The sequence below is a fragment of the Nymphaea colorata genome, chromosome 2, assembly GCF_008831285.2.
Source record: "Nymphaea colorata isolate Beijing-Zhang1983 chromosome 2, ASM883128v2, whole genome shotgun sequence".
Taxonomy (NCBI): Eukaryota; Viridiplantae; Streptophyta; class Magnoliopsida; order Nymphaeales; family Nymphaeaceae; genus Nymphaea; species Nymphaea colorata.
The window spans coordinates 8,708,275-8,725,635 of NC_045139.1; the positions used below are offsets into that span (position 1 = coordinate 8,708,275).

The 17,361-nt window shown below is 38.0% G+C and overlaps 1 protein-coding gene across 11 annotated transcripts in view; it reads left to right on the forward strand.

Annotated features, from left to right (window-relative positions):
• Positions 1-550: 550 nt before the first annotated feature.
• The window catches only part of LOC116247818 (serine carboxypeptidase-like 8), a 62,778-nt gene continuing 45,967 nt past the window's right edge, over positions 551-17,361 (forward strand). For 6 of the 11 annotated variants that reach the window (XR_007572546.1, XR_007572545.1, XM_050076176.1 and 3 more), the window contains exons 1-10: positions 551-722; positions 1,228-1,373; positions 1,979-2,055; positions 2,185-2,307; positions 2,608-2,710; positions 2,785-2,822; positions 2,920-3,018; positions 4,289-4,369; positions 4,481-4,636; positions 5,681-5,752. Coding sequence is in view for 9 of the 11 variants with exons in the window: in XM_050076176.1 (XP_049932133.1) it covers positions 586-722; positions 1,228-1,373; positions 1,979-2,055; positions 2,185-2,307; positions 2,608-2,710; positions 2,785-2,822; positions 2,920-3,018; positions 4,289-4,369; positions 4,481-4,636; positions 5,681-5,752 (1,032 nt within the window). In the remaining 2 variants the exon portion in view is untranslated. Of the gene's footprint in view, positions 723-1,227; positions 1,374-1,978; positions 2,056-2,184; positions 2,308-2,607; positions 2,711-2,784; positions 2,823-2,919; positions 3,019-4,288; positions 4,370-4,480; positions 4,637-5,680; positions 5,753-6,011; positions 6,131-7,547; positions 7,662-10,563; positions 10,610-11,113; positions 11,345-17,361 lie in introns of those variants that run through there. The other 5 variants (XM_050076171.1, XM_050076172.1, XM_031620154.1 and 2 more) reach the window with 4 other exon arrangements.

Below are 17,361 nucleotides of genomic sequence, written 5' to 3' on the forward strand. Positions count from 1 at the left end.
TTTTTTTAAAAGAAATTAAAATGGGGCATGGACCCACACGAACCCTACCTTGGCTCCGCCCCTGCCAACAAGGATCATTCGGTTATGAACTAGTTAGCTATGTCATGCATCATACGTTGCACAGTCCAGAAATTCTAAAGATAGATTTGGAATGCTTAACAAAGTGGGAATTATGCATCCGCTCCTTCAGTCTTCACTCCACCAAGACAAAAAACTTGAGCCACTAAATTAATATAAAATATTTGCTTTGCAATAAACACACATTAAGTTATTCATTTTTTTACTTAAATAATATTTTTTAATAATAACAATTGAACGGTTTTTATAATATCAAAATTTTGACGGTAGAAACGAAAAGGTGGCCCACATGTTCCACTAGAATCTGCATGGCTAGATGCCTTCTTTTTATCAAATTCCCATTATTTATCAGTCCTAATCTGGAAGACTGATTGGAAGAATGTTAGTTGAGATCGAAAATCCACTCACATATCAATTTCTTGAATATATATATATATATATATATAGCACAACACTTCTTGGGAGGGTATCTTCTTCGACAAAGCATTGGAGTCTCTCTAGCATCCAATGGCTCAACTCCGCTTCCTTCTGTTCCGCTTCCTTTCCTTGTTTTTAATTGGTTGCTCTGGATATGTTTTTGGGGAGGAGAAGGTAGCGACATTGCCAGGTTATGATGGTGACCTTCCCTTCGACATGTACACTGGGTAAGCTCTTTTTGCTTCCCAACTGAGGGAATGTTTGATTGGTGACCCTCCTCTAGGGGGAAGCCAAGCTGAACACGAGTTCAATACATGCAAGTGGAGGTTCCAAAACGGGGGTGCGAAGATTGTATGCCCTTCGGAGTCGAGAATGTCTTTGTGTGTCCTCTTCTGTTCTACCAAATTCATAAGGTGTCTAAAAAAAAGCACCGAAACGTAAGTTGAAGCATGAGAGATGCCACTTCAAGGCACTGAAACCAGATCTGATACATTGCACATTGCGACATTGCGAAGATAAGGGAAATGAGATATCTTTTCTTAGGCAATAGATGTTAGATATATGAAGTTCTCATATTGTCTTTTGATATGAGACAATCTTGAACTACGTGTACCTATGCTATAGTCTCCCCAGTATTTTTAACTGGTCAATTATGTTGTCTGTTTTAAAGAAAGGAGATTAATTGACTTGGTTTCGATATTTTATCTCTTGCTTTTGTCTTCAAATAAATAGGTACATAACCGTGAACGAGACAACTTCAAACAATTTATTCTATTACTTCATCAAATCAGAAAGGAACGCAACAGAGGATCCTCTCATACTCTGGTTAACAGGAGGACCTGGCTGCTCCGGCTTTAGTGGCCTTGTCGTCGAGATTGGTAAGCAACCTCTTCTTGCAAAATGATTAAAAATTTGGCCATTTAGGATGAATTTTCTTCGAACGTCTGATTCTCAGTTTTCTGTAAACTTTATCTGAAAGAATACAGTACCTTCCTCCATATTTTTGAGTTGATAACCGTTTTTCATTTTTTTTTCCTCTCTTGCTATCGATTGTAGAAACCAGACGAGGACAAAAACCAGATTGTTTGATGTGATGTTTAGAGTGTTTTTTTTTTTTTGAGTAAAACTTATGTGAATAGGATGATGCAAAACATATATTAAATTGATCAATTTTTTTAGTGTAATAGTCTTTTTTATAATAAGCACGAATAAATGGCTCCATTGCATCAATATTTTGCTAATAGAAAATTCAACTTTTTGACAATAAAAAAATAAACATTTTTTATAAAAACGACTTGAATCAAGGCATGTTTTATATCAAAATAGTTTTTATAAATATAATAAGATGTCTATAATTTATTTAAAATATTTTTTTAATAAAAAAATTAAAGGGTTTGGCTTTTGTCCGTGACCTAATGGTCTGCTTTCTACTAATTTCTCTTTGTCATACGCTGAAATTATGCTGATGCATCATTGGTTGAAGGTCCTTTGAGATTTAAGGTAGAAGAGTACGACGGAAGCCTGCCAACCTTAGAGTATCATCCTTACTCGTTTACCAAGGTATGTTTTGCAACCTTGTTCAGGCTTTCAGTGTCTTTTGGCTCTTTCATATATATATATATATATACACATCCTTCTTAAAAGATAGCTTCTGCCTCACTAATCTGAACCTATAACATGACACTGCAGTTCGCCAGCGTAATCTTCGTGGATGCACCAACATTCACCGGCTTTTCGTACTCAAATTCTACTTCTGATCACATTACTGGGGATTTCAAGAGTTTTGAAGAAGATTATGTGTTCCTAAAAAAGGTGCGTACACTTTTTCTCGAAGAAGAAGAGGTTTTATCTTATTACAGAGTTAAAAACTGAATCCCCACTTTTCCCAAAAAAGAAGAAGAAGAAGAAGAGGTCTGTTGCTGGCTCAAGGTAAAACCTTCGTTTGAAAAAACTGTAAACAATACATATATGTAGTGAGTGACTTGTAACTGTAACTATCCATGGTCACCCAAAGAAAAACATAGAGGAAAAGACGAGAACAAATACTAGATGCCGCCCCATGACAATTGAATCCCACATCCAATTTTTACTGATGATTTTTCTTTTATGCAGTGGCTTCAGCAACACCCCGAATTCCATTCAAACCCACTCTACATAGCAGGAGATTCCTATTCTGGCTACATTATTCCTCCTCTGACCTACAGAATAGCAACAGGCAAGCTCTCTCTCTCTCTCTCTCTCCCCTTACATATATGTAATATCCCTCATAAATTGCTTCCGCCATTGCAGAAATGGAGGATGGCACAGGTGCCATGTTCAATCTGAAGGTTTGTACTTCCGTGTTTGTCGGTGTCGAGGCTAATTTCAATGAGCATAAGTAATATTAACATGGTCTCTGGCATCTATGCTGATAATTGATTGTAGGGCTACATTGAAGGCAATCCATTGACGGACTACAATTTTGATGCTTCCGTAGTTCCATTTGCCCGTGGGATGTCACTCATCTCGGAAAAACTATACCAGGCATGTATCGTAAACCACTTAGGTCCTCAGGGCCGTGTAGCTAGGCCTGCCGGATGACTTACATAATTTCAAAATCGAATTCAGATATCAAATTAGATCAAGGAACCTGTTTATCACCCCATATGTGGATTTCAAATCATATATGTTCTATACAGTTAGGTTTCGGTTGAACAGTTTAATAAGTTTGAAAGATGAAAAAGAAATTTGATTAATTTCCTTTTCTGTCCAATTATATTGTGTCTGAGGTGCTCACTCACTCTGAGAGCTGAAGCTTTCATTTGCCCTTTCTTTGTGTAAAGGTCGTTTGAGACACTTTGTAAGTTTCTCATGAATCTATAACCAACAGATTAAGACAAATTCATGAAACAATCTATTTATCCATGAACCAGTCCCAATCTTCAGAGCATATTCATGTAAGACACTCTTAGCTTACAAGAACTGTTCCTATGGTATTCCAACTTGCAGATCAGTAACATCCCTTTTATAACATACAAGGTTGACAACCGTGACATTCAAAACCATTGTGCCAATCCCCACTCCTCTTCGCCGCTTGAAATGCAAAACTTGCACCATTTGGAAAGTAAACACATATTCTTGCTGGGACTCCTTTACCAATGTAATTACCCCATATTTTGGCTCGTCTGGAAGCTCATACAGGGTAGTGCTTACAAAAAGCACCAATTTAGTTAGGTGAACGGGCTTCTCAGCCAACTCAAACCAATAAGTCTCTAACTAAAATTCAACTAAAGAAACTATTTCGAGGAAGTTTTCAAAAACAGAACCAAATTAATTTGGTGTAATAAGAAACAAAACTATTGCCCAAAATAGAAATAACAAAAAAACTTTCCACGGAAGGCATTTAAAAGGAAATTCCAAAAATAAGGACCCATGACAATTAAATTAAAGCAGTCATGCATTGAAGGCATTAGGTACAACCATAAAGCTAATGCTGGGACCAACCGTTCGACTATCAGAGTCCCCATGTGGGCATGTAAGGGCTGTCTCATCTTTTTAATAGGTGGAGCATTAGTTCTTTTGCGGGGAAGAATTGCCATTTTTTGTGAAAGTGGCTCGTGACCGCAAGCCATGAGACCAGTTGTCGAACGACACTTTATGATCAGATGATTACATCCTCCATTACAATGCATAATAGGCAAGATTAATGTGGCCTAAATATAGTTAACCTTAACCACAATGAGTCACTATTCTCAGCCGCAAGATCAATTGCTTATTTGTTTTCTGTTCTGTGGCCGGGAGTTGTGGCATTTAGGCAACGAAGAAGAGCTGTAATGGGAAATACTACCATCCGTCAGACGAGAACTGCATCAAAAATATTGACCTTATAGATGAGGTGAGACAATTGTTCATCTTTAACAAAATATTTCTTAGTTTTGGATTAGTTTGTCGGATGATCAATGTGGGTGGCATTCGATCGTTTAATCTCCTTCCTTGCTGGTTGCAGCTGATTGCAGACATCAACCCCGCGCAAATACTGGAGGTCTACTGCGGCCACTTATGGTCGCCGAAGCAGAAGCCAAGGCTCACGACCAGACGTGCATTCTCTGAGTTTCAATCAATCCACCGTTTCCCATCAAACGTTCCTCCCTTAAACTGCAGGGTCTCTCTCTCTCTCTCTCTCTCTCTCTCTAACACATTCGCTAAAAATGTAGCAGCAGAAGCCATTCTTTGTTTTTCCTTGTCATTCAATATACATTCCTCTACTCTTTTTAGATTCTAAAGCTTTTCTTCAAGTAGGCAAACAAGTACTACTGCACTATCAACTTGATGGTGAACAGATTACCCTTCATATAACTTCATATAGCCCAAAGTAATTGGAGCGGGCCATTGGAAATCATTAAGCTTGGCCATCGGGCCGGTTGAAACCCCAGCCTGCCTGATTAAATTAAAAATATTTAAAATAATATATAAATATAATTAATTATAATAAAATATTATAATTATATATATAAATCAAAACCTGGGCCGGCCCGATAACTTGTCGGATCGGACTGGTGCCTTTTTTTTTGGGGTCGAGTCAAGCTGACCTGATGCCCAACCTTAAAATTGATATGAGATTACCAAATATATATATACCAAAAAAGAAAACGGTGGGAGCAGGGTATTTTTGGAGTTTATTGTTTCAAAAGAAATGTTATTTTTGGACTTTTAACTTTTTCAATTAACTTTGTTGGTCATTGTAAAAAGATTATTCTCCTTTTTACTGAATAGGGGTATCAAATCCTCTGGTGCACAAACTTTTCAAATTTTTCTGCACCAAGAAGACGCATATAACTGGCTTCGGAATCATACTGACACGATGAGATCTTCAGGACCGCCCATCCAACCAGCTGCGATATGCTCAAATGAAAAATGAGTCACATGAACTGAAAATTATTGATTGCCAACATTAGAGCCAGGCTGCTAAAACTCAAAAGATCAAGTTGAAAATTGGTGATCGTTAAGTCACATAAAATGCTAAGAACTTACGGGGAAATGTGCAACAAGAAACTAGCTAGATTGCCAACTAAGTAAACAACTAATCAATTGATCTAAATGCGTGCCTCTGATCATAGCGTTAGTCATGGCCGAAATTTTGTTTTCATGGCAAACCATATACAATTATCTGCTGCATGAGTAGTTATGGATAAACCTTTAATTGCAGGAGTATGGTTACTACCTGTGCTATATTTGGGCAAACAATGAGACCGTCAGAGAAGCACTTCATGTCCGAAAGGTACTGTTCACTTTCTCCCCGTCTGTCTGTTACTGACGCCATTTGCGCTTAGAGCAGATGGAAGCAAACGTCACTTCTGTGCGTGTTTTTCTAGAACACGAAATCGATAAAAGATTATGACACGGGAAGACGATACATTGAAGACGCTTCTGTTTCAGTAACAATAACCTTTCGTTCTGTGCATTGGACAGACGGCTTACTCTTTTCAAAAACAATAGTTTCAACTCACGATTCCCTGGGCCTTCTTGTTTTGATGCAGGGAACAGTGGGCGAGTGGCAAAGATGCAGCAAAAAGTTCATCTATAACTACGAATTGTTCAGCGTGATAGAGTATCATCGTTCCCTCCTTTCCAAAGGCTACCATGCCCTTTTCTATAGGTTACCATATCTCTCTCTCTCTCTTTCTCTCTCTCTCTCTGTCTGAAATTTTCCAACCTGTCGCAACACATTGCCCGATAACATATCCGGGGAAATATGGTATATCTCAGACCGCTTAGAGGAGGAACAAAAACCAAACACTAGGGCTGCACAACGAGTCGAGCCAGCTCAGGCTCGACTCGAACTCGCCCGGTTAAACTCGGCTCGAGCTCGACTCGTTTATAAACGAGTCGAGTTCGAGCTTACAATGAAACTTGAATGAGTAAACGAGTCGAGTTCGAGTTTTAAGAACTCGACTCGTTTATACTCGACTCGACTCGTTTATACTCGACGAGTAAACAAATTTCATCCCACGTCATGAAATTTACTAGATATTTTAAAAAGAAGGATCATATTTTATTTAAACGAGCTAATCGAGTCGAGCTCGAGCTCGACTTTATTTAATCGAGTCGAGCTCGAGCTTGTGTTAGGTAGCTCGACTCGAGTTCGAGTCGAGTTCGAGCTCGAGCTCGTTGAGTCGAGTCGAGCTCGAGCTGGGCAAGCTCGAGCTTGACTCGGCTCGTGTGCAGCCCTACCAAACACCATACATTCTTGTAAAAATTGATTTTAAACAAAATATGATCATTTTATTGTGTTTGCAAATGCTAATTCAACATAAAACATATCTTAGTTCAAATTATTTTTTAAAACACTTATTTTTCTACTATTAAAATTTTGATATTATTAGAGCCATTTTTTTATTACTATAAAACATGTTAAACTAAAAAAATGGTAATTTAATGAGTGATTCTCTTCAAAACATTCTTAAGAACATATCTATTAGGTTAGTTTATATAAAAAAGTACCTTAACATACACTTTTGGGTGGTCTGACTTTTGTCCCTATATATACATACACACATATATATATATATATATATATATATATATATATATATATATATATATATATATATATCCTTTTGGTTGTAATCATGAGTGTGAATAAAATCTGGTAATTATTCCCAGATTTGAGTGATTAACGTAACTTCGAAAATTTCATTATATGCTATTTATTGTATGGATTTGCTCTTTATTTGGATTAACTTTGGTGTTTGACTAGCGTTTTGATTTGGCCAACTTCCAGCCGCATCAAAAGTTGATGTGCATCTAATTTTCACATCTCAAATGCATTTTTTCTGAATTTTTTTTATAGAACCAGCTAATATGTCATTTTTTCTGGGATTTTGATTCAACCATACAAATTAGCCCAACTTAATTTTACATCCGAGCGTTAATTTGAAAAATAACCATTTTGGATTGATTTGGATTCACTATGCAACCAGATTATAATAATTCTAATATGCTGATCATATTTGCACCTTATACTCTCTCTCTTTTTTCTCTTTCTCCCCCCTGCACTATGATGACCTCTACAGTGGTGACCATGATTCACTCATACCCTTCATCGGCACTGAGAGATGGATCGGCTCCCTCAACTTCACGCTGGTAGAGGAATTTCGTCCTTGGTTTGTTGAAAACCAAATTGGAGGGTAAGTCTATTGCTTCCTATTTCTTTCTTATGCAAGCATCATTTGATCAAGTTGATTGAATTACTCAATATAGTTTTGGTTATCCTCTCGGTAGTAGGACTAAATACTCTTACATTCCTGAGGGGATTGACACAATAAACGGAGTGGAGGCTTGTAAGTAGCCAATCTCTGTTTGAATCATGGAAACATCAACTCTCTATAATGTAAATGTGGAACACCGACACACAGATTAAATTGTGGCAGTTGTGGCACTTCGATGCACCAAAAACAATCTCTGCACCTTAGGGGAACGAGGGCTTGGATGAGAGCTTCAGCTTTTCTTTAGGTGGTAGGATGAAATATTCCTCCATGTTAGATTTTTTTGGACATCTACTTTATAAATTTTTATAGTCTATTTTGGGCACAACTAATGACTTCTTTATCTATTCTTGCATGCATGGGCTGCCATGACTTTATATTAAACAGTTTTTCCCCCAAGAGCATTTTAGTCGCTCGAGATGATATCCTGGAGCATTAGCTTGAGTCTTCTACTAAGATCGATTATCAGTTCTTGCAAATAACATCGCACAAATCAATAGTTTTGAATTGAGACAAGTTTTTTGCATCAGTTGACTTGGGGATCAAATCTATGTAGGTGATATTGACCCTTCTAAATATATGATTTGCCTTAAGGAAAGACTTAACTATCTTGCAAACATCTTTTCCGTAACTCCTCACCTTTGGTGCAAAAGGTACAAGAGAACCTATATCTTGGAAGCTTTGCAGAATTTTTGTGGCAGCCTCTATAATAAATTGGTTCAATGCTTGTGGGCATATAAAAGATCGGTCTATGATATAGACTGCCCTACTGCTCTTATTCCACCTCTCTTCACTGAGTAGTACCTCTAAGTAGGACTCAGCTTTTTTGAATGCTTTGGTTGGAAGTAATCATAACTCCATTTGTCAGAGTAAGCTAATCAACATATTTCTTCAAACATTCCTATTCAAAACTGCATGCAAAAACCTTGAACTTTTATCATGATCCTTTGAATCAGTTAGTTGTGCATTCTTACATTGAGTAGTCTTGTAAATCTAGAGTTAGATTTGAAACATTGATCCTGATGAGAACTGTGTGATTCTTCTTCAATTTTAATTCATCACTCCACAACTCGATGTGATCAATGTTCTTCTTTGTGAAATCACTGATGCATGTTTCCTTCTGATTATCGACAAGTCATACTTTTGCATGGAGCATGTACAAGGAAGATGTTAAAATTAGTTGTAAATTTAGCTAGGTTGTCGCCTAGCTAAATATACAACTAATTTTAACAGAAGAAGATTCTCTTTAAGATTGAGAATTTGATTGGCACTTTAAAATACTCCATATTGGCTGTAGATGGATGAAGGCGAAGGAGCATGAAGTTATATGTTGTTATAGAACACTTTTTAAGGTGTCCTATGAATCTATCCAATCTTTAAGCCACATTCATGGAATAGTTAAGTATTGTTCCGCTTATCATAAAAGCCCTAAGAGTCTCACTGCCACTGTCCATTTTTCAGGCTATTATAGTCTAATATGATTTTTTGGGGTTTAAGGTAAATCCTTCTTGGTTCAAATTTTAGATCTCCACATATACTCTAGATTTCTACAAGGGGTCTACAGAATTTCTTGGTAAGCTGCCTAGAATAGTTGCTCAAGAGGGAATGAGGGATTTTGGATGGTCTTCTAATGATTATGAGGTTGAAGAACTAGGTCTTCCCTAAGAGGAGATGATGGAGTTGGTGACTGTATTAGAAGGAAACTACGACCTTCAATAAATGTTTTTGTTTGAGTACTTTGAATGTTGCCCAAACAATTAACTTAAGCGCTTTTATGAGTCATGGGGTGGGGTTTACCCTTATCCTTGGCCAGATGATGGGTTCTTGTGATGTGCCAGTTAATAACAAGAGAATGTTGTGTCATTGTCAGTTGGATTTCTAATAAAGGTAAGATGGAGGAAATGTGAGATTGAAGAGCAGGTGGTGGTTGAACAAAGCAAAAGAAGTGATGAAAATGGAGTTATTAACATCAAATTAAACAGGTAAGTTGGGAAAAGCCAAGGAATTTGACACTGTAGGTGGAGCGTAGGTTGGAAAAGAGCTAGCAGGGGGTGGATCTACCATCATTGCTTTCATTACTGTATCACCAATGTGGGTCTGCCTTACCAATGAAATGGAGACACGCAACATCTTACTCTAGAAGACCTTAGGATTAGGAGAACAATAGCCAACTGAGAATTTTTAATTTGGTGCCAGTTGCCAATACGATCACGTTGTTATTGTCCAACGAATCTTCCCCAAAAAATGGGACAGATTCATGAAACAATGTATCACAGGGTGCTATGAATCTACCCCTTTTTTGGGTTAAATTCATGAGCATAAAATATATATTGGTGTGCACTAGTTGCCTAATTGGAAAACCATACAAAGGTGTATTTAGATGACACCTTCAAAAACTCAATTTTGCATACAACTGGTTTCGCAGAAGCAATTGTTTGTGAGATGTGGTTTGAATGACATAATGAAACTTGGTTTTGTGGAAATTGGGTTTTGGCGAATTCAATTTTCACATCATCCAAACACATGCTGAACCTGGTTTTAAAGGCATGGCTGGCGAAATTCCCAAGTGTTGTAGATGGCTGAGTTAAATGTTTTTGTAAGACATTCCTTACCATGGGCATACAACAGCGACACTAGGTTTGTATCATATGAGCACATTTGATATGCTAACGACGTTTTTCCATCAACCCATCGGTGCCCCATATACTTAGTTTGACACCATATGAAAAACTTTCTTTCCTGTTCGACTTGTTATAGTTTGCATGTTAACTCAAAATAGACATTTTGCCTGACAGCATACTAATGAAAAATTTTGGATTTACAGATACACAATGAAGTATGCACCAAACGTCACATATGCCACGGTCAAGGTATGGCTTTCCTCTCGACCCGCGCTCACAATGTTGTGAAAATAACAAACAGTGTCCATAACGACTAGGTGGGATTAATGCTAGGTGGGATTAATGCTGGGGTCTTAAGTGTCTGTTCTTTTGTGTGTGTACGTGTGTGTGTGTGCATGCGCGCGCAGGTGGTTTGCATGCATGCTGCCTGAAAGTAGAAAAAAAAAACATCAAAATAGAATTTTACCACATTAAGTTCTCTTATCTTCATATAATTTTTCACCATAACTTTTGTGAATTATTTGTGCCCTAAACCAAGCGTGGATAAGATTTTGTGTAAGGTGTAAACATTTGAAAGCCAATTAAACTTGATCAAATGTGGCCTACCCTGCATGGTTCAACTACATTGAGAAAAGAAAAGGGAAATCTAAATTGGGACTGAAAGAGCTTGGACTTAATCCAAGATTCGGAAAAAAATATTAATTTGTGATTGATTGCATTATTTATGTGGGTGAATGGCCATTATTTTTGCAGGGTGCCGGCCACACTGCGCCGGAGTACCGTCCCAAGGAGTGCTACCACATGTATGAGAGGTGGCTTTCAGGAAAATCCCTATAGCTAACGTCTCTTTCTCCAACTAGCAAAAGAAATACTACTACTTTTATTTGAATCTTCTACTTTCATTTGAATAATTTAAGTATGCATGTCTGTTAATTAATGACTATTATGTTCTAAGCATCGATATTCTGGTGCTTTATAAGGTTGAACCACTCTCTTTCTTTCTCTCTCTCTCTCTCTCTCTCTCTCTACAAACCATTGCCATAAAAAACACATCTTTTTTCAAAAAAAAAAAAAACCGTAAAACCTGCCCTTTTGAAGTAGTCTAGTAGACGTCAAAATGAAGAAAATGCAAAAAAAAACACACACACACACTTCTCTTGTTTTTGGGCATTTGTTTGGATTTCTTATTATTGACATTTATTTTCTCAAATTTTAAATTTTATTTTTAATTTTTCAAAAACTTATCGATATTGTTCTAAAAATTTTAATTTTACCATATTAAATTTTGCCGTATTATATCTGAGAAATACATCACGGTTTAAAATCCATAAAAGAATTTATCAAGTTGGTCAAACACAATGGACACCAGCTGTGAAAGGACTCAGTGAATGGACCAAATTGGGAGAAAAGTTAACTGGCGATACATTAATTACGTTAAAGGTACATTTATTATCTAATGGGATGTACCTTAAACCAATGCGTATAGTTTTCTTGCAGATTTAGTTACGTAAACGTTCCTATGCATTCGATGTTACAAATAGACTCTTGAGAATCTTCTTTTGAAGTTCAGGGTTCTCACACCACCAGGAGGAGCTTCAACGGATACTCTTTAGTTTTTGAAGTTGGCATTTGACTATGTTTTTGTTGGATGAGAAAATCCATTAAAATTAAGTTTCCTCTGTTATTGGTTAGTCAATTTCCCATCGCCACTATGTGTCGTATGAATTACATTGCGGCGGTAGCGCTCTTCCCCTCCTGGGCTCAATCTCCCTATGGTTCCCAGTTTCTAATAGTTTGTTACTTCCATTTTTCCAGTGGGCTGTTTGGCCTAACAAGCACCCTGTTCATGGTTGGATTCCAAGCCAGAAAATTACAACTGTCAAGACCCATTTTCAGTGTTTTAACGTTATTGGCATCTTTTCTGTCAACGGATTTTGGACTTCTAACTTTGCTTTATAGTGTACCAGAGATGAATTTTCACTGTACTCATGGCACTCATGTCTCCAACCAAAAGAATGGTGACAGTGCGAAGAACAAAGTAGTCCTGCTTCTACCAAATGCAGTTAGAGCTCCATTCCCGCTCTAGGGTATGCATTTGCCCTACGTATAGTCTCTGAACGCCATACATCATTACATATCTAAAGTCATCATTCCCTTCACATGAATCCAGTTGTAACTGTCCGTTCTTTTTGTTGACTCCACCTAGGGCTGTTCATGAGCCAGTTCGAGCCGAGCTTGGCCAGCTCGAGCTCGACTCGACTAAAATTACTCGAGCTCGAACTCGACTCGAGCTCGAGTCGAGCTTCTTACAGCAAACTCGAGCTCGAGTCGAGCTTCTTACAGCAAACTCGAGCTCGACTCGACTACTGAAAGTCGAGCTCGAGCTCGACTCGATTAACCCGATTTAGCTCGACAACTTGTTTACCATTTAAGCTCATTTAACTTTAGCTCATTTAGCTCGAGCTCGACTCGCGTAACAGCAAAACAGAGATGAAAAACATATATGAAAAAACAGAGATGAAAACCACACGACAATAACAACAAAACAAAGATGAAAAACAGAGATGAAAACACCAAAAACAACATTACATGTAAAAACAGTTACATGTAAAAGCAACACACGAAAACGAGAAGAACGAATTTACTATCAATAACAACAAAATAGAAAACACCACAAGATTCAAAGCAATAAACCAAAAAAAAAAAAACGAGGGAGAAGATAAACCCTAACCGGGGAGTCCGGGACAAAGGTCGCGCGTCACTGACCACGCAAACGAGACCTAGGTGCTTGAAGAAGGGGGAAATCACCAACCACGCAAAGGAGACCCAGGCGCTTGAAGAAGGGGGGAAATCACTGACCACGCAAGCGAGACTCAGGCGCTTGAAGAAGGGGGAAAAAATGAAAACCCAACAGAAGAAGAACCAATTCAAGAAGAAGAAGAATAAGAAGAAAACCTACCGCCCGCCACCCTGCCGGCTGCTGCGCTTCGCGGCTTCACCCCATCGGCCTTCCCCTTCTAGATGGAACATGGTCGAATCACAAGGGCGCTTCTCTCGTGACCTCGTCTGGTCTGGTGGTCGACGGTCGTGGTTGACGGAAGAGGGAAGACATGGTCGTGGTCGACGGAAACGGAAGAGGGAAGACATTTTGCGGTCGATGGAAGAGGATAAATCGAGAATAGAGAGAAAGGCTTTCGACGTTTCGTTTTTACTTTTAACCCTAAACCGGTGAACCGGTTTCATGAACCAGTTTGTACGAGTCGAGTCAAGTTTATACGAGTCGAGTTCGTGCAACTCGAACTCGACTCGTGTAGCGTTTCGAGCTTAATGGGTGAGCTCGAACTCGACTCATTTATAAATGAGTCGAGTTCGAGTCGAGCTTTTCCGAGCGAGTTCGAGTCGAGCCCGAGTTGGCTCGACTCATTGTGCAGCCCTAACTCCACCTGATTCTTTCTCAAAAATAAACCTTTACCTGTCCCTGACTGGGTGCTGCAACAATGTGTCTAATCTAGGGAGAGTGCGCATGATGAGCATGGGCAAACTAGAACAGCTTTTCAAATATCTTTAACTCTTTCTTTTGCTTTCGAATCAAATGTACGAATGTTTTCATTATGCCCAAGGCAATACATGGTCGTATAAAATGTCATTTTCTAGATACTATAAAAATTTAATAATAAAAATAAGTGTTCTTTTGTGTTCTAAAATTTATGAGTCTTTAATATAAAAGTTTAATGTTGATTTTCACCAGTTTTAAAAATGCGTTAGCTGTCCATAAAAGCAATACAGAAGGATGGTGGTGGATATAAACACCAGCTGTCAACTGGTCCTATTATACACACGCACATAGCTTAGTTTTTTCAAACAAAGTGTAGAAGTATGTTAGTGGAGTTAAGAGAAAGGCACAAAGAGCACACTAGAAGAACACAGGCGTAACGTGGTTCGACTAAAATCAGCCTACATCTACACCAAAGACACTCTCTTCAATACGATACTGCTACAAGGGAGAGCACAGATATATATAGTCATTTTATACAGCTTAGATCCTTGATTTTAGGATCTAGATTCACTCGACAATCTCGGGCAGGATTACAGACGATAGAGGAAGATATTTCTTGATTTTTAGAAATAATATCTTCTCCTTTGTAACGGACCATATCTGTTCCATAATCATAAATCTTATCATTCCCCCTCAAGCTGATCTTGGTGTCGACAAGATTAAGCTTGCTCCTTAGATAATGAAACCATGGTCCAGCCAATGCTTTGGTCAAGATGTCAGCCAACTGTTCTTGTGAGGTGACGAATTCCATTTGAATTTCCTTTTTGGCGACTTTCTCTCTAACAAAATGAAAATCGAGTTCAATGAATTTAGTTCTTGCATGAAAAACGGAATTGGCTGCAATGTAAATAGCTCCAAGATTATCACATCTGAGTATTGGTGGTCCCGCAATGGCAACCTTGAGTTCTTTAAGAAGAGACTTCAACCAAATAATTTGAGAAGCGGCAATTGCAAGGGCTTTATATTCAGCCTCGGTGCTTGAACGTGCTACAGTATGTTGTTTTGTTGATCCCTAAGAAATAATATTTCCTCCAAGCAAAGTAACAAATCCACTTGTTGATCGTCGGTCATCTGGGCAACCAGCCTAATCGGCATCAGCATATACTTCCAACGTCATAGACTGATTTCTTCAAATTTGAAGACCATACGTGTTTGTGCCTTGTAGGTACCGATGAATACATTTGACATGACCTCAATGGAGATTAGTAGGATCATGCATAAATTAGCATGCTTTATTAATAACAAAGGTGATATCAGGTCGAGTAAGAGTGATATACTGTAAGGCTCCAACAATGCTCCTATAAAGTGTAGCGTCCATGAGTCTCTCCCCTTCATATCGTGCGAGATGTAAGTTGGGAACAGCAGGTGTAACAACGTCTTTACATTTCTCCATCCCAGCTTTGCTAAGCACATCAAGGATATATTTCTTTTGTGAAAGAACAAGATGATCTTTATCAAAGTATACCTCAATTCCAAGGAAGTAGTGAATTTGCCCTAAGTCTTTGATAGAGAATTGTTGACCAAATTTCTCTAAAAACTTGTGTAGTTCTTTCTTGGAGTTGCAATCAAAATAATGTCATCGACATAGATCAAAAAATAAATAGTGCTGGAACTGGAATCACGAATTAAAAGTGACGAATCAGACTGTGATTCCTGAAATCCTTCATTGATAAGAAACTGCTTCAAGCTATCAAACCAAGCTCTAGGAAAAAATACACCTTAGTATTTGTTGGACGTCATCGGGGAGCTTGTTTGAATCCATAAAGAGATTTTTTTAGTCTGCAAACATGATTAGGCAACTCTGAATTTTCAAACTCAGGTGACTGAGTCATAAAATCCTCTTCTTTTAAAGTTCTGTGAAGGAAGGCATTATTGACATCAAGTTGTTTAATGCACCATTCATGACTGAAGGCAATAGACAAAACAAGGAGAATAATGGTTGGTTTGACAACCGTACTGAAAGTATCAAAGTAATCCACTCTTTTTTTATTAAACCCTTTGGCCACTAATCTGGCCTTGTACCTTGTAACAGTACCATCAAAGTGATGCTTGATTTTGTAGACCCATCTGCATCCAATGACATTAAAGTGAGGTCGTCTCGGCACTAGATCTCATGTGTCATTTTTGTAAAGGGCATCCATCTCGCTGTTCATAGCATTAACCTGAGAGAGGTAGGTTCAGTTTCAGGAGTGGTTTGGGTCAAGTAGGTGAAAACTCTAAGCAGTCGGGGTTCCATCTTGGGACATTGTTATCATGTTGTGGGATCTAATGGGCTCAACTAATTGGTTGTTAGGTATATCATCGGAGGAAGACTCAAATGGATTAGCACCTGTTTGGACGACTAAGGAACTTGAGAGACTAGGAATAATTCTGAGCAATTCAATAAGAGGTGAACTCACTTTTGGTTTGTCAATAAGTCTAAATTCAATGCATTCAGATCTAGGTGATTCTAACCATTTTGAAATGTCTGACGCAGTAATAGAGGAACCACAATGAGAGTATAAAAAGTTTCCTTTGTCAAATATAACATGTCTACACATGATGACATGATTGGAGACTGGATTGCAACATATATAACCTTTATAACAACTTCCATAGCCAATGAAGACGCAAGCTTGAGCTTTGGGTTCTAGTTTTGAAGCACGTCTAGGTCCACTCAAAAGATAGATGGTATATCCAAAGGTTCTCATATGACTATATTTCAGAACTTCATGCAAGAGCTTCTCATACGGCGTGATTTTCAAGTCCGCAATAGGCAACATGTTAATATGATAAACAACTATTTTAATGCATCAAACCAGAATTTTTATGGCATATTGACATGGATATTCATGGTAAGTCTCATTTGCACCAGGTGTCTATGTTTCCTTTCGACTATTCCATTCTACTGGGATGTGTAAGGACATGTTATCCATCGACGAATACTTTGGTTTTCAAGAAATGTGGTAAATTCTTTGCTCATGAATTCCCCTTTTTCATCTGAATGGAAAAATTTAATTTTTGTCTCAAGTTGATGCTCTACTATGCTTGAGAAGGTTTTAAAACATTGAAACATATCACTTTTCTTGGATAAGGAAAACATCCATGAGAAGTGAGAATAGTCATCAACTATTAATAAATAATACATGTACCCTTCTTGTGAAGCGCATAGTGCTGGGCCCCAAAGATCAGCATGTAATACTTCAAGAGGTTTAGTGGCATGAAACTCAGACTTAGAAAAATGAATTTTATGCATTTTTCCAAGCATACATGAAGAACAAAAATTCAATTTATGTTTGTCATGAACGGGAATGAAACCAGCAACTTTCAACGAATTCAATCATTGAAAATGAGCATGTCCTAGACGTAAATGCCATAACTGAAAATCCAAGCAAGAATTTTGTGAAATTAAAGAGATATTAGTAGTCTTTTCTTCATCACTGATAGTTGAGTCCTTTCTCTCTCT